The sequence below is a fragment of the Nelusetta ayraudi genome, unplaced genomic scaffold, assembly GCF_046127955.1.
Source record: "Nelusetta ayraudi isolate G7.1 ecotype Tasmania unplaced genomic scaffold, CSIRO-AGI_Nayr_v1 ptg000092l, whole genome shotgun sequence".
Taxonomy (NCBI): domain Eukaryota; kingdom Metazoa; phylum Chordata; class Actinopteri; order Tetraodontiformes; family Monacanthidae; genus Nelusetta; species Nelusetta ayraudi.
In genome coordinates, this window is record NW_027466142.1 from 861,591 (window position 1) to 885,298 (window position 23,708).

General features: G+C 46.3%; 2 protein-coding genes across 9 annotated transcripts in view; one reads left to right on the forward strand and one right to left on the reverse strand.

The window, feature by feature from the left end:
• LOC142902128 (ral guanine nucleotide dissociation stimulator-like) overlaps window positions 1–19,346 on the reverse strand; it is a 37,993-nt gene extending 18,647 nt beyond the window's left edge. For 2 of the 7 annotated variants that reach the window (XM_076046964.1, XM_076046963.1), the window contains exon 1: window positions 156–452. In XM_076046964.1, coding sequence (XP_075903079.1) covers window positions 156–344 — 189 coding nt within the window. In that variant the 5' untranslated portion in view covers window positions 345–452. Of the gene's footprint in view, window positions 1–155; window positions 453–4,334; window positions 4,554–10,963; window positions 11,230–18,602 lie in introns of those variants that run through there. The other 5 variants (XM_076046970.1, XM_076046969.1, XM_076046967.1 and 2 more) reach the window with 5 other exon arrangements.
• Window positions 19,347–20,061: 715 nt separating this feature from the next.
• On the forward strand, window positions 20,062–23,691 carry ptgesl (prostaglandin E synthase 2-like). Of its 2 annotated transcripts, none has more exons than XM_076046972.1 (7): window positions 20,062–20,382; window positions 20,860–21,051; window positions 21,181–21,236; window positions 21,412–21,564; window positions 21,720–21,920; window positions 22,041–22,158; window positions 22,768–23,691. In XM_076046972.1, the coding sequence occupies exons 1-7, from the start codon at window positions 20,092–20,094 to the stop codon at window positions 22,894–22,896; spliced, it is 1,140 nt and encodes a 379-aa protein (XP_075903087.1). In that variant the 5' UTR covers window positions 20,062–20,091; the 3' UTR covers window positions 22,897–23,691. The 2 variants fall into 2 exon arrangements, with proteins under 2 accessions (XP_075903087.1, XP_075903088.1); XM_076046973.1 differs by having other exon boundaries at window positions 20,065–20,386; window positions 20,867–21,051.
• The last annotated feature ends 17 nt before the right edge of the window (window positions 23,692–23,708 follow it).

Sequence of the window (23,708 nt, forward strand, 5' to 3'; positions counted from 1 at the left end):
AGCCTGTGCGCCCCAACAGACACACCGTCATCCTGGTCACACCACAACAAACCGCACCGACGTCCAGCGCCTCTCCTCCTGGTCTCCTGGCCTCCTCCTCCTCCTCCTCCTCCTCCGCCGCCTCCTCCTCCATGTCCTCCCCCTCCTTGACTCACCTCCAGCAGCGGCAGGTCCGGGTCCAGGTGTGTGAAGCTGTGCAGCACCACAGGACTGCGGTCCTCCACCACCTCCAGCCGAACGCCGTCCCAAATGTTGCGAACCCGCCACGACGAGTCAAACATCTCGAGCAGCGGTCCCGGATTGACGCGGCGCGCCTCGGTTCGCATCCCCGGGATAAAGACCATGGATGCCCGGCTTGAGCCCACTGCTCAGTCACGGCAACGGGGGCGACATGTCGGGGTGTTGATCAGTGATCAGTACCGGGCCAATGTCTCAGTGACTGTGGCGGATCATCGCTGCTGGCCGCCTTTAGGGGAATCATGACTCAGACTGGGCTTTTCTAAACCCCGCCCCGAGAGAATGGAGCTGCATTCACGGCCCTCGGAAATGGGACAGCTCGTAAATGTGAACGCGTTGTATCCAGCGCAAACATCATGAGACTCATCGGTTACCTATACGCAGCTGTTTAAAGGAGATTAAATTAAACAACCATCAAACACAATAATAATGAAGTTGACGAGCGTCATCTGAAAAGTTTCGAAACAACCACAGCAATGAATAAAAGCCGAGGAGAACATCAAATTTCAAATGACCGCTCTCTAGTCAAGAAGACGGCATTTTTAAAATGCATCGGCCAATTCCATATCAAATTGATGGATGGATGGATGGATGGGTCTTAAAAAGACTTCACTTTCAAACGGAATGTACAGATCTGATTTTCCGGCTCAGGCAACCTCATCAGCTAAAACAACAATTCCACAGAGTCAGTGAAGGCAGCATGAAACTCCCCTTCTCTGACGTCACGGCTCGGGGAAATTATGCTTTGTTTCTGTTCTCACTATGGCAGCAGGTTGGCAGCAGGAAAATAAAGCACTATATATATACTGCCCTTGTCGCAGTGTGGAAACACAAAACTGCAGCGACGATGTTTTGAAGAAATGTTTATATATTCTAATTATATGTGACACAAAGTCATTACTGAAAGACAAATGTATCTAAATATAGACAGTACATTGGAATTTTAATTTCCTTAATTTATGTAGAATCTCTGATAATCACTGCACCCCCACCGTTCTGGTCTTTGTAAATCTAAATACATTTTGTCACAATTGATTATCTTGCGCGCAGCAAGATTCAGAGAGAAAAACTATTTCTTTAAATGCAAAAAAAAACACAAGAAAATATTTTATCCAAAAATAAACAGCGCAAATAATCCATCAGCACCCACAGAGAAATAGATCCATAAGAGCTTATACATTTTTCATATAATTTTTTTGTCTCTGGTCTTGCAGCTACAGCAGTTCAACAGCTCACAACGCCCCCTACTGGACAACGTCGGTACAGAAGTGGCACGCAACCCGTTGGCATCCATCACCCTAATGAGATGCCTGAACACCCTTTAAAAACGATTAAGGTCTTAAATTTATTTAGCCTGCCTTGCCGAGAGGCAGATAACTGTCATGGAATGTTTGTGCTGCAGCAGGACGAACAGGTGTGAGAGCCAGCGAGCAAATGTGACAGAAACATCTGCCGCACCAGCTGAGGCTGAATCCCAGCGCAAACACATCTGACCTCTTGGGCCTTTTCACATCATCCAGACTCATAATCGCTGCACGCTTCATAACTCACAAGTGTGCAGCTGTTGCGATCAGCTCTTGTCACTTTCGATGCATTACTTTTTTTGTCAGAAATGCTCCTATTTTCCAAATGTAATGGGATTTTAATTTGGGTTATCACATTAAAAAGTACAAATAGGACATCTGTTTGTGTACAAGAGAGTACGTCAAATAATTCTGCAGCGGCACAGCTTGTGCGAGAGCCAAGCCCAGCTGCAACTTGAGTTATTGCCACGCAGTGAGTGCAAAATGTATTAATACAGGAAAGAGGCTGATCTGGAGCAAAGACAGTTCTTTCTAATTGTGGTTTGGCCAAATGCCTTCAGTTTAATCACTGTAAAAAAAAAAAAAAAAAAAAAATGTCTGGTGAGGAAAATTTCTGATTGCATTGTGCAAGGTGCAAAAGAAGCAGGGAAAGCTGGTGAACATCATCAAAAGTCCTGACACGTATCCGGCTGTAAAGACAGTCTGAGTGTAAAACATCCAGAGTTGTGTGTCTCCCAGAGAATCTCAGACATCTCTCAGAGTTGTGAGGATCGGCCAGCTCTGAGTGTGCGGCCATTAAACTGAAGCTCTGCCTCCATCTGCTGAGAATCAATAGCAGAGTTGTGCTTTGGCATGTTTATAACAGAGCGCCTCAGACCGCGCCTCTTTCTCGCTGCCACAAACACACACATACACGGATACGTGTGTACACAGACCGAGAAGTTCCACCGAAATCTGAAGCAGCGCGGCTGTGTTTCAGTCCAGATGACACCAAACGACGCAGTAAGTGGTAGGAACGCCGTTCAGCAGGGCCAGTAAAACCCCTAGTGCGGCCTCAAGGGGGCAGCAAAGAGACCTGTGGTACTGGCGTCTCTCTGCTTCACACAAACCCCCAAAAAGCTGTGTCAGAAAATGAACCAGACACAAAGTAAAGACTTACATAACAGGAAAAAAAAAAAAAAAAGATAGAACAGCTGAAAACAGTTTTTGCTCCAAAGCTCAGAAACCAGCTGAGCTGCAACTGGATCAGAACACAAGTCAAGTCGAGGGGTTTAAAAACAGGAGGAGCGATTTGTTCTTCGCTGATATGTCTGAATGAAAATGATGAGACCTAAAGAGAGACATCAGTGCGGTGGGTCGAGCCAGTTGGCCAAATTCAGAAATATAAGGATGATGTGTGAATAAGAATGACGTGGCGGTGGCATGGTGGGCGTCCTCCTCATGTCTCAGTGCGACGGCTCCTGACGCGATTCGACAGTTGAGGTCAACCAGTGCATTCTGTCGTGCTGCCCTGAGCAACAGAAAGTCTACGTTGGACTGGATTTTAGTCCGGATGAAGCGAGACTGTTTATTAAATGCAGGGGTGAAATTCTCATGCAGTTATTTAAACTTGAGGAGCCAATGATACAGACGGGGAAAAAAAGATGCAAAAAGCAGGAATAATGAGTAACAGAAATGTTTTTCATCCCCCTCTGATCTCCGGAACAACTGCACGGCGATTATGACGAGGGATTCCCCACCAGCAGCTCGACCCTCCTCTTTTTTTTGCCTTAAGCCGACAATGATAAGTGGATTTAACAGTCACGGCTTAAACACGGCTTTAAAAATCAAGGCACAAACAGCAATTATTGAGTCACGGAGGGGAGGCGAACCGCCGCAACCTGTGCGAAGGTCGTGAGCGCAGAAGAAGACGGTGTCAGGCCGCGACCAAACATCCTCCTGGCATGAGGAGGACTCGGGCTGGAGACTTACAGCAGAGGTCGGCTCAGCCGGTCAGACGGACCACAGCAGGGTCGACGCCACATTAATGATGTTAATGCTGCGGAAAAAAATGAGAGCCAAACTAGCGGCGAGGTAGCAGAGTTCAAGAGTTCAACATAGTGCAGCGACTGAGGCTGCTAAGAGCGGATCCAAGACTCCACACTGAATATTCATCAAGGAGTCACATGGCACCATCACAAAGAGAAGCCTTTGATGTGCCACACAAATAGTTGCATCACGTGTACTTCATGCTCATTGTTTTATCGCTTCCTCATTAGAATCTATCTTATCAAACTGTAATGGCACAATGCAAGATGACGATAAGACAATATCCATCCATATTCTTATTAATAATACCTTACAAAATCAGATTTTTGTTTCATTTTTTTGTTTCTTTTTTTCTTTTTTTTCTTTTTGCCGTTTTGTGCTCCTGAATTAGTTTCAAAGCTGCAGTCGGATAAAAGAGCGGCTGCTTTTTTACTGCGGCAAAGGTCTCCATTCCATGCCGTAACAGCCTTCACAAAAGCCTGAGGAGCACCAACTCAACTCAACTCCAGGACCAGGAGAGAGGAGACAAAGACTCTCTGCACCGGATCTGTGAAACACACCGTCACCAAGAAACTGAAAATCAGCTAATAAACCAGTCGCTCAACTGGTTTCGCAGTTCGTACGGGAATTTACGGCCTGAGGAGCAGAAGGGACAGAAGTTCACTTCTTATCACCGAGACATGAAGCCATGAGCGGGCTCGCCAGCCCGCCGGCCCACCCGCCTGCTCCCTGTGGGCCTCAGTAGGTGAGAGTTTAGACTCTAACCTGTTGTTGGCGCGACGGTCTCCCGGCCGCCCGGTAGTAGTCGTCCCGGCCGGCGCCCGTCGCCAGCAGCCGTCGGTGCGTCCGCGGGCTCCAGCACCACATCACCGAGCCGATCCAGCAGCGAGAAGAGCCATGGACGAGCAGCGAGAGCCACGACCGGCCCTGCCAGAGATCAGCCCCAACTCCCCGCCGGCACTCCGCTCATACATATTTACTTAACCAGCTGTGTCAACAAAACCAGAGGGAACAACACAGGAGAGAGGGGGCAAAAGAAAAAAAAAAAAATTAACCATTGCCGGAGTAAAACAAAGAGGCCGTGCACAACACAAGCTCGGCGGTGCGTCCGGGGTTTCTTTCTGAGAAATGTTGCCACAGCTCCGGGACGACCACGGCAACAATGCGGCCGTCTTGCGACACTTTCACACAGCCACAACGAAAATGAAAGCTCGTTAAACTCTCAAGCACTTCCTTGATCATCTAAATGGGGATTTTCATTTGTTTTGTTTTTTTTCTTTAACAACCAAACCTCAGTTTCGCAATGACAAACCCAGATAAATTAAATGTTCAGGAGCCAGTTTTATTTGAATTTTTTCCCCCTCCATTTGGGAGCATCAGTTGCTGCTGCCTCTCCAGAGCTTCTCCTCCTCCTCCTCCTCTTCCTTCTCTTCCCCTGGTGCCGCTGACAGCCTGGGGATTTATCCTCCGTGCCTTTGTTTCAGCTCGCCCGGGGGGTGGGGGGGCGGGATCGGTGGGGCGTGGAGGGGGGAACTCGAGCCGGCGTCGTGCTGTTTAAAAATGCTTTCTCGTGCCAACGTGCCGACAACGGGGGGGCCGCTGGGAGAGCGGCGCTGCTGCGATGAGGCCACCTGACAACTGTCGCCTCGGCTGGGAGGGAGAAACAAATCAGGCGACGCTGTGCAGAGAGGACAGCTGAGGCTTCCTCCCGCACGGCGTCTTCTTTCCTTCCAACGAGCCTAAGTTTGAATAAAACTTTCATTTCATGTGCAAGTGCAACAGGCTCCAGGTTCTGATCGGGCCGTGTGTCAGGCCCGGTTTTCTGCTTCCTGTTCTACTTTCCTGTCTTCTGCAGGAGCATTGACACAAAGTCCTTCTTTACTTTTCTATTATAATGTGAAAACCCCACCCAGCTTTGACAGAACTTTAGCTCCAGCAAGCATCCATGCTAATCCATTTCAGAGGCGGCAAGGCTCCTGCTCACTTCCTTTCTTCTTTTCGGTCTTCTTCGTTGGTGTCTACTGGCAGCTTGAGGTAGTTGCTTACTGCTTACATTGCAACCAAAACAACGCAGAGGTTGGTCGCTGTTAAGGGCACTGACAAAATGCCTGAGACAGCAGTTTTCCAAGTCGGATGTCGAAGATGATTCCACATTTCAGGATCCAAGCAATCAACCTGCACTACAAGGTGACTTTACAGGGTGATTTTAGGTTACGTCAATTACTTAGCGGTGACTCTATGTACTTTTCCATGTTTTCCCCCTGGCCTGAATATGAACTAGCTAGTTTAGCACAGCCGGCTCTTCCTCCATCTGCGGGGCGACCGCTTGGTGAAGCACGGAGAAAACAGTTCCCACACTTGCCACTCGCAGCGAGCTCTGCAGACAATCGCGAGTAACGGCGTCATTATATCTGACATTTCTGTTTTTCCTTGAATGCCACTGAAGGGACCACAAGGACAGCAGCACTCTGGCCTAATTATCTGTGAGGGAAGGCAGCCATCGCCACGGCCCTGCGTGTCCAAAACAACCAGAGGAGGAGGAGGATAAACGACACCAGGCGAGGAAGAAGCAGAAGAAGAAGAGCAGGCCTCAGCGACAACCAAATATCCTGTAATTAAAGCCATAACAACTCTTCAAAACCAATTTCCTAAAGTAATCCCGAGTACTTGGCAAAGCACTTCAAGGAAAAAGATGACTTGATTTATAAAAGTTTAAAAATAGTCTGAAAGAGCCCATAGCAAGTGATGCAACAAGAGCTGTGGCTCTGACCTATTTTGCTTCTGCGAGGAAGAGCTGGAATACTGAGGCACATCCTCACGAGTAAGCAGCTGAATTGTTGGTGTAATTGTTAACAGTGTAGTTTCAACAACTAACAATGAGTTCAATTTTCAATCTTTGTACTTTTTTTCTTTGCTCCACATTGACATGTATTTCTCCAAGACTGGAATATTTGCTCTTCTGCTCCAGTTTTGCAAGTCAAACAAAAACACAAAAGACAAACATCAGAATCAGCAGCGGCGCTCCGCTGCCGGGATTCCCACACTTGTCCGTATCTTCCCACTCACTGTCCAGTAGCTGTGCACTTGTGCTCCCAGAGCCCTCGTTAGTGGGAGGGTATGACTGAGCACCCTCAGGACACTGGGACCACACTGATACCACACTGCTCCCCCGACCCACCACCACCAGCCTGGTTCAATGACCTTTGTGGCCTTTTTAGACTTTTGTCTGCTTACTTAAAGCCCTTTGGGCACATTGGTCAGTTGTTCAGCTGGTGGCAGCCACGATCACCATCACATCGTCAGCTTCGGGAGTGAGTGGGAGATCCAAGGCCAAACACTCACGGTGGAAATGTGCTTTCTTCTACAAGCAGTAGTGTTGTAGTCAAGACGGCACTAACCGAGACATTATCATGACTAGAGAGCATCGAGACAAGACCAAGACTTTATATATCAAAGAAAAATAACAACGAAACAGAAGAAAATAAGCTGTATCTTTTTTTTTAAATTCAAGTTTGCTTCTAAATGGAACCATTTTCAAAAAAACAACTTTGCTACATAAATTTTAAAAATAAATGAACTGGGAATAAGAGGGCAGGATGTCACTCTGGGTGTCACAAACAGGGCGTAAATGATTTATTGATTGATTGATTGATTGATTGATTGATTAATACTTTATTAATTAAAGTAAAGGAATCCGCAGCAGCTGGATTCTTTACCGTTATAATCGTGTCATTACAGTATTGGCTGAGTTTTGACTGGTGACAAGAGTCCGAGACGAGACCGAGACCCTTAAAAAGTGGTCTGGAGACCAAGACCAATCTCCAGTACTACAACACTAACGAGCAGCCTTAAATTAGTGAAAACTAGCAGAAGGCATTTAAGCAATTGATAATTTCTACACGCACACATTTGTAAATAATTTAAATGAAGGATGAAGACAAACTGAGAGCCTGAATATTATCAACGCGTCCGCAGACATCCATCGACTTCCTGAAGAGCCAACCGACGGTCTGACAGCTTGACAACTTGCCAGCGTAAAGACAGTTCGTTCAAGCATCACTGCCTGTTAGCCGTTAGCCTCCAAGAGCTTCCGCATACATTCTTCTCCTTCTTCACACCGCAGTCAGACTCCTTGGTGTTCACATACACAGGAAACCCTGGATGCAGATTCTGAAAAATATTAGTTTCCATGTTTTTATCATTGATAAATACACACGGACCATTTTCAAGTTGGTGACAAAGAAAACTAAAATAGAGCGCACTCATTCATCCCCCAAGACCCTAACATGGATACACCCTATCAGGAAATGGTGATATTGGTCTGACTACTCAACCACCACTGCTAAATTGTTATTATCATCATCATTATTATTATTATTATTATGGATAATTGTATTTTTTCCATCTGTTTTAAAGCTGTTGTCAGAACAGGCTGCTCGTCCAGTTGCCCCTCAGACAGAAATCTCAGCCTGACCGCCTGTCGACCCAACGTGCTTCCCACAGAATCATTTCTTTATGTGTTCAGCTGCTAAACACACACACACACACACAACTTCAGCTTGTGTCAGACTGTTACACATCCCCAGTGTCTGAGCTCAGGGCTGAGATAACCATGACGACACGCAACTGCCCTTTTTTCCTGGGGCTGCGGCCGCAGAGCGTGACTCCAGTGTGCTTTCACAGACTTGCAGGTCTCCATTTAATATAAAACAACTCCTAATGAAAACATTCCCTGAGTCCCAAACAATATCTCTCCGCCGTCTCACAATGCCGCATGCTGATGGCGGCAGTTTGACCCGAGTTGAAACGAAGCAGCCGCAGAAAGAGCGAGAGGCAACAGCAAACATTTGTTCCTGCAACAGTATCAGGTCTTATTATTAAATATTATTGTTAGAGCATGTTTCATAGCGCAGTGTAAGCCCGGGGCTCCTACAGCCCTGCAGACTGTGGCCACAGAGACGGGCTGGAAACAACAGGAAGTCCTCTGTTCTTCAGAATAAGTCAAGTCAAGGTTTTTTCCACAGGTGATGAGACTGTTGGTGGCGCCTTCCTGTTTAATGTTCCCCACCCGGCTTCTGGGAGCATCACTGGCTGAACAATAAAGAGGATTCTGGCTTAATGTCAGCAAGCAAGTCCATCCGAAGCCCGTTTGACGCAGCCGGGTGGGCGCAGGCCTGCTGCACCTCCCAAGACTAATCGGTATCAGTGCAAACAAAGTGACTAAGCAAAGAATGTGTATCCAACAGTGAAGGGACTTAAAGGTAGCGAGCAGTGAAATTAAAGACAGAGAAACGTCTCCACCCCTCCTCCCCCGACACCACCTCCATTTTTTTTCTTTTTTATGCAAGAAGTCAGCAGAAGATTTCGGGAGCCACTCCCTCTGTAGCGCTATCGTCGAAGTTTCAAATCTGACACACATCCACCGTGCAAAGCTCCCATCTGATGCACTTTCAGTCAAAGGAATGGAATGGAACGCAGTGTCCATGAATTGAAATACAGAAACCTGCCCTTTCAAGAAGAAGAAGAAGAAGAAGAAGAAGAAGAAGAAGAAGAAGAAGAAGAAGAAACTGTAAGCTTGTAAATAGTGGTTGCAGCTGAAGAGATGAGCATGGCTGCCGCAAACAGCACTTTTATATTACAGGAAGGCACTGAAAGCTTTTCTCACTGGAAAAGATGTTTTTCTCCTGACTGGCTTTGGCAAGTGATTTGTAGAAGATGGGCGGCTCCTTGCTGGCAGTGATAAACATTTAGTGTCGTCACTTGCACCGATAGGAAGCCTTGAATTGTTGCTGAATGTCTCAAGTGGAAGGGGAAATAATCTGATTACATGGTTTTTAAAAAAAAAAAGTCTTCTTTTTTCTTCTGTTTACTGTTCCACTTTTCCTCACATGGACATGTGAATTAAGGAAAACGTTCCACCTGCAGTTTCAGGTCTTTCTGCAGAGTGCAAGATCATCCAGAACATAACAGGAGCCTTGAAATACTTTTCTTTGCCATGTTACAAAGATACTTAGCTAAGCTGCTTTTGCTTCCCCCCTAGTGTAGACAAATGTTGTTTGTACAGAAAATGAAAACACCAGTGATGGAATTAGATTGCATCGAGGAAGGGACTTTGTCACTCTGGCTCTTGCACACAAAAAGTATTTTTCCTGGACGTGGCTCTGGGTTTAGGCTCTATTGTCGAGTGCAAGCAGGAAAAGGGACGAACAGAGAGTGTTTACAAAGCTGCAAGAATAATTGGCATCGTGCTGAGGAATTAAGTTGACGCTCGACTGGGAGGGACGACAACAGACCCTCAGCATGTCTCATATGGAAAACACAAAGGAAAAGATTAGCAGTGATTAAGAATTTTATCTTTTTCGAGAAAAAAAAAAAAGGGGTTTTATTCACCAAACAGATGTGGAAAGATCTTGCAAAAACAGACTCAAAGCGCAAGATAAAGGCCAGGCAGCAACAAGTCCTCTGCTCTGACATCAGAGCCTCCTTTAAAGACAACATTGACCTGGAGTTCAGCCGCAGATGCAGCCACAGCAGCAGATCAGTGTGTGGTTTCAGTCTGGGAGGTTTATTAAGGAGCTGACACAGGAACTCGCTCATGAGTCGCCGTGGGATTATTACTCAGACATGAGGAAACATGTCAAAACAGCTCCAGGTCCAGCCTGTTTGTGTTCACACTCTCTCTCTCACACACACACACACACACACACACACACACACACACACACACACACACACACACAAGGCCGAACTCTTTCTTTAGTTGACGACAAAGCTACAGGTTGACGCCTGAATATTTGAAGCGTCTGCGTTTCCTGGTTGTCGTTGTCGTGAGACAGACGAGCCAAACAAACACAACACAACCACCTGATGCTGAGCAGGAGAAAAGAGAAAAACGCTCCGAATCTCCGACACGCTGAGTCGTCGGCACTCCTCATTAACCGCCCGCGGAGTCATGTGACTTGGGCTTTTACGAGGTCTAATTGGCCGTTAATTGACTCAGGGCCAGGGGAGGGTGGGAAGGTTAGGGGGGTGGGGGGGACCAGGACGGTATGTACAGAGCTGAGGCCGACACACACAAGGAACGCACAGCACACACACACACACACACACACACACACACGTATGAAGCCGTCAATGGTCATCTAAGGAACAAATGCACCCATCAGCTGACGCTGCAGCACTGACCACACGATGTAGTGCATGACATGACTGCAGACACACAAACACACACACAAAGACATGCAAAAACACCGTGTGCAGACACACTAATGCATGCATGTCTAACAATGCATATTTTATAGCAGCGAGGAAGATCGAGAGGAGAGGCACACTTCACCGTACGCGCGTGTGTGTGTGTGTGTGTGTGTGTGTGTGTATGTGCGCGCGCTCCTCACCAGGTCCTCCAGGATGGTGACGGGGAAGTCGAACATGCACATCTTGACGGGCTGAGCGAGGGCTCGGTGCAGGTTGAACAGGGATTTGGTCTCCATGCTGCAACCCTGAGCGCACCGCCGCCGTTCGCACTGCCGTTCGCACCAACCGCGATAGAAAAGGAGAAAATAAAAATAAAAATGAAAAACAAAAAGCAGCCGGGAGGGAATTCCCTGTCCTTCACCGCTGCGTCTCTTTACAGAGGACGGCGAGGAATCCGTCTGAAAGAGAAAACAAGAGGAACTCCTCGACGTGCTTCCTCCTGCTGTTCCTCCCAGGTTCCTACAACCCTCCCTCCCTCCCTCCTCCCCCTCCTCCTGCCTTTCTCCTCCCTCTTCCTCTCTCTTCGTCAGCGTGGGGACGTCGCTGCTGTCAGAGGCTCGATGTCTTCTGGAGGTATTGCCCAACGGTCTTCAGCTGTTGAGCCACGACGGCTGCAGTGTGCGTGTTCCTTCCCTCCGTCTCCCTCCTTCCGTCTCCCTCAGAGGACAACGGCGGCGGATGAAACGCAGGAGGTAGACGGAGAGGTAGCGACTGCCCCGGCTCCAGCGTGCCGCCCGGCAGAGCAGGGCTGACACGGAGGGTTGTGGGTTTGCCTGTTTGTGTGTTGCCGTTGCTGAGCAGTGCCGGACTGTCTGCGGGAGCCCATTAAAGATGAGGTGCAGCGACGGCGTCTGAGGCTGATGCATGAATCACAACCGCTGCCTTTTAAAGTTGCAGTCAAAGAGGAGGCTCCAGCCCTCGGCTGAGAAAAAAAGAAAAAGAAAAATCCTTCCTTTTGTGTGTGAAGCAGCGACGGTGACAGAATTTTCTGTTTGATGGCACGCTGGCCGGGAAGATGTGTGATGTCATGATGACAAACACAGCAGGGAAACATGTTATTGGGCTTTCCGCTCTCCGGCGGGACGTAATTCACTGCTGCCAAACAACGAGACAGAAAGCTGTTTTTTTTTTTTCCTTCAGTCTTTGTTGAGCATTTTGGAAAGTGACCCGAGTGCATTTGTTGACTCTATTGAATCTCACCGCGGTGGAAGGTCTGGTGGGACAAAGTGCACACGACACAGCATGTGTGCATTACTTTGCATTTAATTGTGTAACAACTGGATGAGTTGTTTGCATGACCTCTAGAATTGTGCAAAATCTAAGCATCACAATAAAAAAAGTGGTCATGGAAACACCTCAACTTGGAAAAACATCTCAAATATGGATAAAAGGTTTTGAACCATCACCAGCAGTAGTGACAACTGCAATAGCTGCTCCAACGTGCAAAATGTTTTGTACCTCTCACAGTGGGGTCTCACGGTACTCAATTATAGGAGAATTACGGCTTATGCGCTTCACACCATTCAATGTAAACACCTGCAATTTTTAAACGTACTTTGTGGAAATTTTAGAAATATCGCTTTCACTTTGCGAGAATGTGTGGAAATGGAAAAGCAGCTAGTGTGAAGTTGATGGATGTTTTTCTATTAGAGGAATCAGGCTCGTCAACCTTCAGGTTCTTTGGTTTGACAGTGAATGTTAAAGCTTTCAAAAGGAATCGCAGCGATTCCGAAAATGTCACAACTGACGACTTTTGATGGATCACATGCAACCTTTAATCAGACAGCAGCAGGTTTCCGGGCCCTAACCATTCCTTCAACTAAGCAGCCAAAAACAATCATGCAAGAACTCAAGCAAGTCACCTGTGCCCGAACCTTCAGCTCAGCTCCCCCAGACTCCTGTCTCCGAGTTTGCAACGCTGCTTGTATTGCAGCCACACGCCCATAAAATGCATATTTATGAAGCGGCAACATCATTTGTAAAAAACCCTCAAGTTTGATTCAGTTCATCACGAATCCCAAACTGTCTGGCTGCAGACCGGAAGCGCCACGTTTGCCGTGATGGGATTGATGTTGCTCTGCATTAGTATTTCTGTGGTGTGACGGAACCTCCCACTGACGTCCCGCCCGGCATTCTAATCTTTTCAATCATTTCTGCAGCCTCAAACTGAAGCAATCAAACAGCAAAAAGCCAGAGTTGAAACATCTTTCATTCCATGTGGTTGACGTGCTGACAGATACATGAAGCACGTTGGATGTGACCTGGATGACATTTGGCTCCGAGCTGTTCTGCTCTGTGATGTCACAACGCCTCGTCCCGTTGGCTCCGCCCCCCTGACGCCGCCTTGTTTTCGTCCTCTTCCAAACGTGTAGAAAACGTGCTCCAACAAAACATGGGCAGGAAGCCGCACACTTTAATTCCAGGAGAGCTGCAGCACTGCCCCGCCACAGTTTAAGATCAAATGAAAGATGTGAAAATGAGAATGACGTGGCCGCCTTTAAAAGCTGCGTTTGTTCTGTTTGAATCACTTGTTGCGAAACACACGTCCCACTTTTCCCATCACCGCCGCTGCAATCTTTGTCTTTCATCCTTGCGTAAATGTGTGCAAACAAAGACTAATGGCTGACTTATTTTTCACTCAGGGTACGTGATAATCCCTCCAAAATAAAACCCCAAAATAAACAAACAGCAGTGTGCACGCCGGCTCCTCGTGCTACACCTTCGTCTCTCCTCCTTCGCCAATATTTGCACGGCGACAGGACGGCCTAAATATTTTACAACTGCCAGCCTCCCCTTGGGGGGAGGTTTGGGTGAGGAGCCGAGGCAGCGTTGCACCCCCATTCACATGCAAAATGGCGTGTGAATGAAGAGTAGAGCAGCCGGAGAAGATGAAGAGCTGCTGCCTGAAAAACACACGGAGACTGTAGCGGAAGAAGAAGAAGAAGATGAAGAAGAAACGAGAAGAGGGAGAAGCAGAAGAAGAGGAGGATGAGAGTGCAGCCGGAGGAGTCGCCAGCGAAGGGGCCGAGACACCGCTGGGAACTGCTTTCACATGCAGCCGCCGTCCCACAGCTGAATACTGTAGGAGGCTGGTTGTCATGGAAACAGGGAGGCAAAGCCGGCTCTTGGTGGAGCTGTGGAAGAACGAAGCCTCCCTCGCCCCTCCCTCCCCCCTCTCCTCCTTCCACTCCTCCCTCCCTCATGGACAGACACACAGCCGGGACAGGAAGCCGGACGGTGGAAACCTGCAGGTCGACTTCCTGCAGCCGGAGACCAAAACAGGAACGGGGCGGTGCAGGTGGAGCAGAGGTCAGTTCATCCGTCGGGGCGTGGAGGTGCCATCAGACGTCCCAAACACGTGTGTGGTGACAACATGCAAGGTGGAGGGGGAGGAGTAGGAGGAGGAGGAGGAGGAGGAGGCAGCAGGAGGATGAAGGAGGAGTGTGAAGACGTCGCATGACGCACGCGTTTCGCTGAATTAATCTCTTCTATTCTTGGTTTCACGCTGCAAGATACACTGTGACCATGAAAGGCTCCCATCTTCCAGCCGGCAGGGCAGCATCACACATCTCACACAGCTCCATCCAGCCATCCATCCATCTATTTTTTAATTCTTATGGCCGCTCCTCCTGCACTCAGGGTCGCAGAGGGCTGATGGAGGCCGTCCCAGCTGTGTCGGGGTGAAGGCAGGACACTTGGAGAGACAGTAAACCACCACACACTGCGGCTGACTGGGCAATCACACATCCATTGATTCACACGCTTCCATTTTTGAGCCATTGCAGGAATAAATGAACATCGGGGCAGGTTTTAACCCCGCAGCTTCTAAAAACAGGCTGCTCGATGTTTTTAATCGAGCCAAAAGCTGTAAAAAAAAATTTACAAAGTTTGATCAGTTTGTATTGGACTCCCACCTGATTCTGAATGCGAAGAACAAGAACTACTTGTGAGGTTTGATTGAGCGGCGGCCAGACCTTGGCTTCCTAGTTTTGGGGATGGAAAAGTCTGTCTAAGTCAACAGGAGCATGTCTGCAAGTGATTACAGCTTTTAAGCACACAAATCTGGTCCAGTCACTCTGAAATTACAGCTGTGGGCCGTCGGAGAGCAGATTCGAGAAACAAATTAGAGCTTTTTCCCAAAGTGAGCCATCAGCGGATGGGGAAAGGATAAGAAGGCAGAGCCGGCGACACAAATGCTGCTCCTATATTCTGCAACACGCTTGTTCACAGGACAGAAAACACCAGCGACGTGGGATTTCAAGGACAGGATGTTCTCCCGCACACAAAACCAGTGGCTCTCAAAGAGAATGAAGAAACGCTCTGGGGGGAAAAAGGTTGAGAAGGAAAAAAAAAGTCTGATTCTTGTCACATTCCATCACACAAAGACGTCAGATATGCTTGGAGTCAAGTCAGGCTTTAAAAAGTGAGAGAGAGAGCAGCGGAGAAAATGGAGCGCGCTGGCTGGCAGGGGCAGGAGAAAAGTTAACAGCCTTTCCTGCAATCCCTGTTTATCCCTGATAATGAGGGGAAAAAATGGGAATAAATGTTTGGAAAGAGGATAAACATCAATAATAGCAGCGAGAGGAAACGGGAATTATATGGAGGAGAAGAATGAGAAATGGCTGTTTACAGTACGTGCGCGCATGTGTGTGTGTGTGTGTGTGTGTGTGTGTGTTGTGGGCTTAAATACAGCCTTTTGAAAAGAGGCAGCGGGGAGCTTCACATCCTGCTCGCCTCTCACAGGAGACCCAACACTCATTCATGAGGTTCCTCCACTGTTTCTTCATTTTACTGAATTAAACTCTGTTTGTACCTTAAAGCTCCCATATTACACCAGTCACCGGGTCTTTATTTTGACCCAGATTTGAGTGGGGCAAACTAATGCAATTTAATATTCCTAAAAGAAGTCCATACATCTCCAGAAAAAACAAACAAACATATTTAGCCCTCTGTTTATAGCCTTCTGTTGAAACTGCCTTGTCAGATTTTCAGCAGGAAAGTCGCAGAGGGCAAAACCAATGCCCACAGGTGTGGTCAATAACCTCGGGGAGGTAGCTGTGTCCTGCGTGACATCACAAAGGGCTGATTTCTAGAACCCTGCTACTTAGCAGAACAAACAGAGGATGAACATTTCTCGATTCCGGCTTCACTGACAAGACAGCGACCCGGATCATTGGTGCAGAACAGTAGTAGAGTGATTTTTCTTCTTCAACATGGGGCCTTTAAGCTCAACGCCTTTGCCTGAACATTCTTGTGACAACATCATTGGTTTGAACCTGTCATTTGATGGAGATTAACAATGAACAGGGAGGAGACGGGACAGGAAAGACGTGCAGCTTTCCAGCGGTTCGTCCCTGCTGAGGAACCGGTTCACCGTCTCCTGCTGATGTGAAGTGACTTCACCGCCAGTAATGATTCACTTCAGCCAGGAGGACGCCGAGCTCCCACTTCCTGCACTCATATATCTAAGTCCGGCGTTTCCTATTGGTGCAAAAGGACGACATCGGACTACATCTCCGCCCCCCATCGCTGAAGCGACGGAAAATGAAGACCAATTTAAACAGTCCTCCACCGGGGGGGTTGGCCAGATGGATGAGCTGGATTTCAGCATTTGAAAGCTGAGCAATCCCACCGCTGGCAAGATTATAAATCTCCAGCCGGAAATGTGACAAAAAGAGACTTAAAACGTGTTGCTAGGAAACGTTGGCCACAGTGAATGATTTATGGCTTTCATAATTCAAATAAAATGCAGGTGAGATGGAAAAAGTAGATTAAATACTTTGATAGAGAAAATGATGGATGAGCAAAAATTTGGTTGGCATTGATGAGACGATGCAGGAGAAGACCACAGAGGGGCATGAAAACACAAAATGAAAGACCTGTAAATGTCCAATGATCACCCAATCAGCTTTCTCCACCATTCATGAACTTTGCGAAACCACAAACCCTCAAGCAGGCCCATTAACCTGCATCTAATCAAGCTGCCGTAGTTACTCCACAAAGAAACAATCAGCCACAAACTCACAATTAATTGGAATGGATCAGTTCCCTGCTGAGCGACTAATGTAACCATCGATTTCATTGTTTCCTCCACAGGGCGACGTCAAGACCAGAGTGGTTTTCTGGGGCGGTGCCGTCTCGAGCCGACGCACCTCATGTCTCTGAAGCGAACATGCATTATTGAAGTGTCAGCCTGTGTTTCTGGTCACTGATGCAACTCGGTGTATAAACAACAGGAAGTCAACCTCCCACAGTTCTTGGACAGAGGAGGTTATGAGCTCCATCGACTGGAAGATATTTCCTCAAGGGTTTCCGGTCTGCAGTCGAGGGTGAGACTGAGCCTAATGAGTCTGAACAAAAACACAGGGGGAGGTTTATTTTTAGAGCCTTTAACCAAGTATTTGTGTTTCACTGCCTACTTTCAAAATGATCAACCAAAGTGCTTGTGGGAGGGGGAATGTTTCCCTGGAGGCTTTAGTCTGAACTTGGGTAAAGAGTTTGAAGATTTGATGATGGAAAACTCATTAATAACCATTAGCAACAGGGGGAAAATGGTCTGTTGTATCTTTTCTTTTAAATTCAGTGATCATGTGTTTCCTACAGTATTGCAAATTACCTGGTGCATGCGCTCGACCTCTGTTCGAGAGCAAAAACATCTCCACCAAATGAAAATCTGCTCCAAAAAGATCACAGGCCGGCCTTAAGGGAAACACTATGGACTTCAACAACAAAAAAATACTGTATCGTTTCTAATCCACACAAACTGTTACCATCTAAACTCAGATAAACACTCCCACAATTTAATATTCTTGGGCAAAAAAACTCATTTGGACACCAGCCAAACTAAAATTAAATGTGGAGCTTAATCCCAAACTGGATGTATATTAATAGGATTTGAATACCATCGTCTAAGTCTTAATGCCTGTTTTAATAATGTCACAACAATTTCTATCTTTGTTTGTTGCCTGTGATGATGCAAAGGGATTGTAAGTCAATCAATCAATCAATCAATCAATCAATCAATGCTCGAATCCACAGTCACCTTGAAAAAACTGTGTTTGTTCTATTTTTTCAATGGACTGACCTATTTTAGCCTCTTAGTTGCATCTTTAAAATCTACAAATCCAAATGTCCCTACCTACTGAATAAAACAAATAATGAAAACAACAACAGGCGTTTACATGCGGTGAAACAAAAACATGCACACATGAATATATATTGACCCAAATCTTCTGCCAAGAATTGGGGATAAACCTAATTTCGAAGCTTCAGATGTGGATGTCACCTTGGACTCCGGGTGCATGGGATGGGCAGCAATTACTGACACTTAAAGAAATGCATAAAATGTGTTGACATAAGTCATTTCCCCCCAAAATACACTGGTGGGTGTAGCTTTATCACAGAGGGCTGAGAACCACGTCCATGTTAGTGGTGTGGCCAGGACAGACAGCGAGAGGAAGAGAGAGGCTGCCCTTAAACAGGGAGGCTGAGGACAGACGGAGGAGAGGGAGGAGAATGGATGGAGCCGAGAAGAAGGTTATGATGATGGAATCCTAACAGCATCGGGGTCACCAATAGAAACGCCATTCGACCACCCAAAGGTTCTGCGCTCAGGTCCAGAACACAGTCCCCTCGAATCGGCCCGTTGCCTGATTAGCGGCCATGCAAATGAGATCAGGTGCGCGTCTAAAGACGAACTCGCAGACACCAAGCCCTTAAAAAAAAAATTTAATAATAATAATGATAATAATAATAATAATAATAACACGAGCGCCTTACCTGTTTTTCCAGCATGATCATTCTCTCGGTATCATGACCTTCATGGAGAATTTATCCATGCAAAGTTCCGTCTTTCCCACCAGCCTCAGACACACTCCTCCGGCCACAGCATCTTGTTCTTCATGGATGAGCTACAGGGGGAAGAGGGTAAGAAAAAAAAAAAAAAAAAAAAAAAAAAGAAACAAATAACGATTGTGGATGGGGGGAAAATAAGGTTAGCCACCAAGCTGTGAGTCAGCCACGATGCTGTATCCTTGAGAGAGAAATTAGTCCACAAAAATCCGTCAATGTGGTATTTATTAAAAAGCACCACGGGGTGTTTTCTCACGGAGGGGGAAAAAACACCACTTTGGTGGAACGGGGGAAAATAACAAGCGAGATAAACGGGTTCGCTAATGTTAGCCTGCTAGCGTTAGCCAAGCCAACGATGATCAAATTTTTATTTGTCTCCTGCTGCCTTCATCCATCGCCACCCCGCTCCCTTCCAGTCACGCTCGAACAAAAAAAAAAATCTGGGCCAGCGGAGATGTCTTCTCGGGCAGCAGTTCTCAGCTTCGTCCCCGGACTCGGCGGCTTCGACTGCTGCTGTCGCTGCTCGTCGACGACGATGGCATCCCACCGAGGAGTGGTCAGCTCCGGGAAGATGGGGAGATTCGCTCGCTGTATCACTGATGCTGAACAGGATGTTGATGCTGACTGAGTGGGGAATCTCCGCGTTCACCGAGACGAGACGCTGGCTGCCGCCGCTTGCTGCTGATAATCTATAGAGCGGAGGGTAACTGAGAATGACGACGTCCCCTGAACGCAACACACGTAGGACGGGCTCTGGTGGTTGACGAAGATGGAACCGAGTCCAAGCGGTCCAAACAAATGACAAATGAGATTCAATTTCGAACTTTATCAGCTTAAACTATTGTTTTGTTTTGTTTTACTTGAAATAGGAATGGCAGTAGTAATTACAGCAATGCTATCAATGTGAAAAAGATTAAATAAAATAAGGGGGAAAATAAAAAGGTTGAAAGTCTGTGATGAAAAAAAAAAACTCGTTCCACCAATCCAGTTATAGCCTATTCTCAAATATTAAAATATACAGCATATTATATATAATGTTATATTCACAATTATATCCAAAGGGAATTAGCTTTAATTGTAACAGCAAATTAATAATTATATTATCATTTTATCGTTTAATTTTAAACGATGGATACGATGTATTGCTAATTCACATTATGCTCTGAACCGATTAAAAAAATAATGAGCAATACATAATACCTTTTCTTGTCAAAATTAAATCGTATGATATTATTATTTATTCTTAAATAATGTCCTTGGTGTGTACACTGCTCTCCTCTCGCTTGCCTCCTCCCAGGGAGCGCTGGGCGAAACCAACCCGACACAGACAAGCCTGGCAGTCCAAACTCGGGTCAATAAAACCCGTCGACCTCTTGTTGCCTTTGCGGTGCATTGTGGGACTTTATGTAAAGCCAACATGGCGGCCGCCTGTGCCAGAGCGCTTTGTAAGGTCGGTTGGACTGTTTTAGAGTCTCCGGCCGCCCGTCGACCCGTTACCTTGTCCTACCCGGCGGGAAATGTGGTCGCCTTCGGCTCCAGGAGAGCCTTCGGCACCGGAGGAGCCGCGCTGCGGACTAAAGTGCTCCCCTCTCTGCGTGCGGGAAGCGGCAGGCTGCTCGGCTGCGCCTTCCTGCTCGGTGGAGGTTTGGGGTTGTACCAGACGGTCAAGTTCAGAGTCCAGCAGCATCTGGCCGAGGAGGAGACCAAGGTGAGTGTGCACATCCCGGTGTCGCTCACGGTCTCACCGTCACAAGGTAGTCGGTGTCAGTATATTCCTGGCAGGCTGCTGGATTCTCCATTCGCCTCTGCTTCTTCATGCTTGCTGACAGGGAGGGTCACCTGGTATCTTAGACCAATGTCAATAATTTGTTTCTTTGTATGACAATTTGTCTGTCAGCATGGAAATATGAATTTGGATTTAATGGGGCACATGACTTAGAACTGAAATTCAATTAAATTGTTTTAGTTTTAGTATGGAAGCCTTTTGTATAAAAGTATAAAATAAATTTCTCCATAAACAAGATCACATAAAAGGTGCAAATAAAGTTCAATTTGCGTGTTTTTTTTGTGTGCAGTCTACTAACATATTTCCAATATGAAAATATTTTTTGGATTTCTGACACGTTGATGGACATGTGGTGGAATTAGGCTGGGTCTCCTCACACTTCCACTCATCCGTTTGCAGGTTTCAGGAGGAGGAGGTCTGAGGCTGACTCTCTACCAGTACAAGACCTGCCCTTTCTGCAGCAAGACGAGAGCTTTTCTGGACTACTATGGGCTGCCGTATGAGATTGTGGAGGTGAATCCCGTCATGAGGCAGGAGATCAAGTGGTCAACCTACAGAAAAGTTCCCATTCTGATGGTGAACGACGACATGGTAAGCTGTGGCAAAAACCTAGTGTGAACATCGCCGGGTGGAATTCCTTCACCTCTGTAAAACTCCATAGGAATTTTTATTTAAAACGCTCACTAACATTAACTACAACTCTTTGTTACCCTGCGACAGCAAGTGAATGACTCTTCTGTTATCATCAGCTGCATCAAGACTTATTTAATCAATGAGTAAGTAAAACCCTTTCAAACATTCGCGTTAGAGAAAATTCACCATCAAGAAGTCGCAAGCAATTTTGTTGGGAGTTGCAGATCAATGTTTTAGTATTAAGAATAACCTGAGTGCATTTAGCTACGGCTGCATCGTCATGATTTGGATTCATTTTGTTTTTGTGTCTCCTTCCAGGAATAAAAGTGTGTCTGAGGTGCTGCGGTGCTACCCAGAGCTCAAGTCGGTCAATGAGAAGGGCAAAGAGGTGAAGGAGTACAGCAACAAGTACTGGCTGATGCTGGACGAGGCTGACGCAGCAACAGTTTACCCCGAGAAAGGAATGCAGAAGTGAGTCCAGCCCTCTTCACAGAATCTTCCATGTAGTTTTATTTTGAAAGGTCATGCTTCAACAGCTGAAAGTAAATTTAACATTTTACTGGCAGTACAGAATTTTTCTTTAACAATTAATCTTTTTTTTTTTTTCTTCTTCTTCTATCATCCAGAGAGGAAATGAAGTGGCGCGCGTGGGCCGACGATTGGCTCGTCCATCTCATATCGCCCAATGTGTACCGAACTACTGGCGAGGCCTTGGCGTCCTTCGATTACATTGTCCGCGAGGGCAAATTCGGCACTTATGAGGGTTTCTTTGCCAAATATGTGGGCGCAGCAGCCATGTATTTAATCGCAAAACGGCTGAAGAGTCGGTAAGATGCACACTAGAAATCTATTTATATCCTCTGCATGAGTTGATTCCATTGGGGGTTTTTTTCTTACCCCACCTGTATATTTTTTGAAGCTTGATTTGTATTTCTTTTTCTGTGTAGGCACAACCTGCAGGAGGATGTCAGGCAAGATCTCTACAAAGCGGTTAACGACTGGATTGCTGCCATTGGCAAGAAGAGGAAGTTCATGGGTGGAGAGCAGCCCAACTTGGCAGACCTGGTGAGGAATCATTCCTCCCTGTTCACTGTGCCCAGACTCGTACCACAATTTTCTGCAATTAAGCTTCATTGGCCCATCACCTTTCCTGTTGACGTTCCAGCAAAACATACAAGGTTGCATTTAAAGGGCCCAAATAATTGCAAAACTTACCCCACCAATGCTTTCCAGCAATAACATGTCTGTTGCCTCTCAATAAACCCTCTCTGATGTCACAAAGAGCACAGATCCTTTCCCCGTGTTCAAGGCACAACACTCCTTCTTGGCTTACAAACATGTGGGAGCTTAAAGCATTAGCATTGGTTTGTTTTAGTAGAAGGATGTAAACTATGGATAGGCATTTTTTAATGGAGGTAGATAACAAAGCAGGCAAAGCTGCTCCACTAAAATCCATGTTTAAATCAAGGATCTAAAATTGAGGACACTGTGCAACCTTGAAGTCATTTATCAGTTAATACAATGTCAAAAAAATAAATCTTGGCTGTAAATCTACAAACCACTTATTTCTACAGTCTCATATTTTCTTTATATTTCCTTCTTCTTTTTTTGCACTGGCAGTGTTTTTAGGTCAGCATCTCTTCCATTATTTATTTATTAATTTATTTTTTGCAGGCTGTGTTCGGTGTCCTCAGAGTGATGGAGGGCCTGGAGGCATTCGACGACATGATGCAGAACACCAAGGTCAAAAACTGGTACAGACGCGTGGAGAGAGCGTCGCTTAACCACGAGGGCCGAAAGTGAGCGGCAGAGCGTCGTGAAGGACAAACGGAAAACACGAAGCAATCCCCGCCCCCTCAAGGCGGGCCGCCGGCGCCTCAATTGATTGTTTCACCTCAATTCAAACATTCTCCATCTGTTCAATTATGTCATTGAGGTTAAAGGCAGATTAAAAAAAACTAATACATCCTGCACTTCATTATACTGTTTCCAGATATGTAATTTTACCGTTTCATGACCAAGCTGCTTTGAATTAAAGAGAAATTCACTGACCTCTAGTGGTCATATGTACCCACTGCAACATTGAAAATGAGCCATGCGTCTTATAAGATGCTTCAAGGTGTTTAAGCGTCACATTGACATTTCGGCGTTTTTGAACGAGTGCAAATACAACAAAAATATATTAAGGCATATTTTTGGATAGCAAAGTGTTAAATAACTGAGGAAAAGAAAAACACCAACTGACACATAGAGAAGCGAGGCACTCGCGCCCTGAACAAATGGGCATCACATTCAGCACTTGCTTTAGGTGATAAAATGTCATCTTTCATTACTTTTATTTATCATTGAAATAACTTGGCGGGTTTGCCTGGATGAACTGCTTGTTTTGATGCACTTGGTATCCATTCGACCGCAACGACTCAAAAGTTGTCTTGCCGTTCGTTTGAGAAAGGAATATACTGAGAACTGGCTCAATGTCAGTTTGAATGCACTCAATATGCAAACTACAGGTTGATTTCTAAATTAAGTGTATTAAAATCAACTTCATGTTTGTAGCTGTAAAAAAGTTGAAAGAATAAAAATCAATCCTGGACTAGATTTTCTTTGTGTTGTGA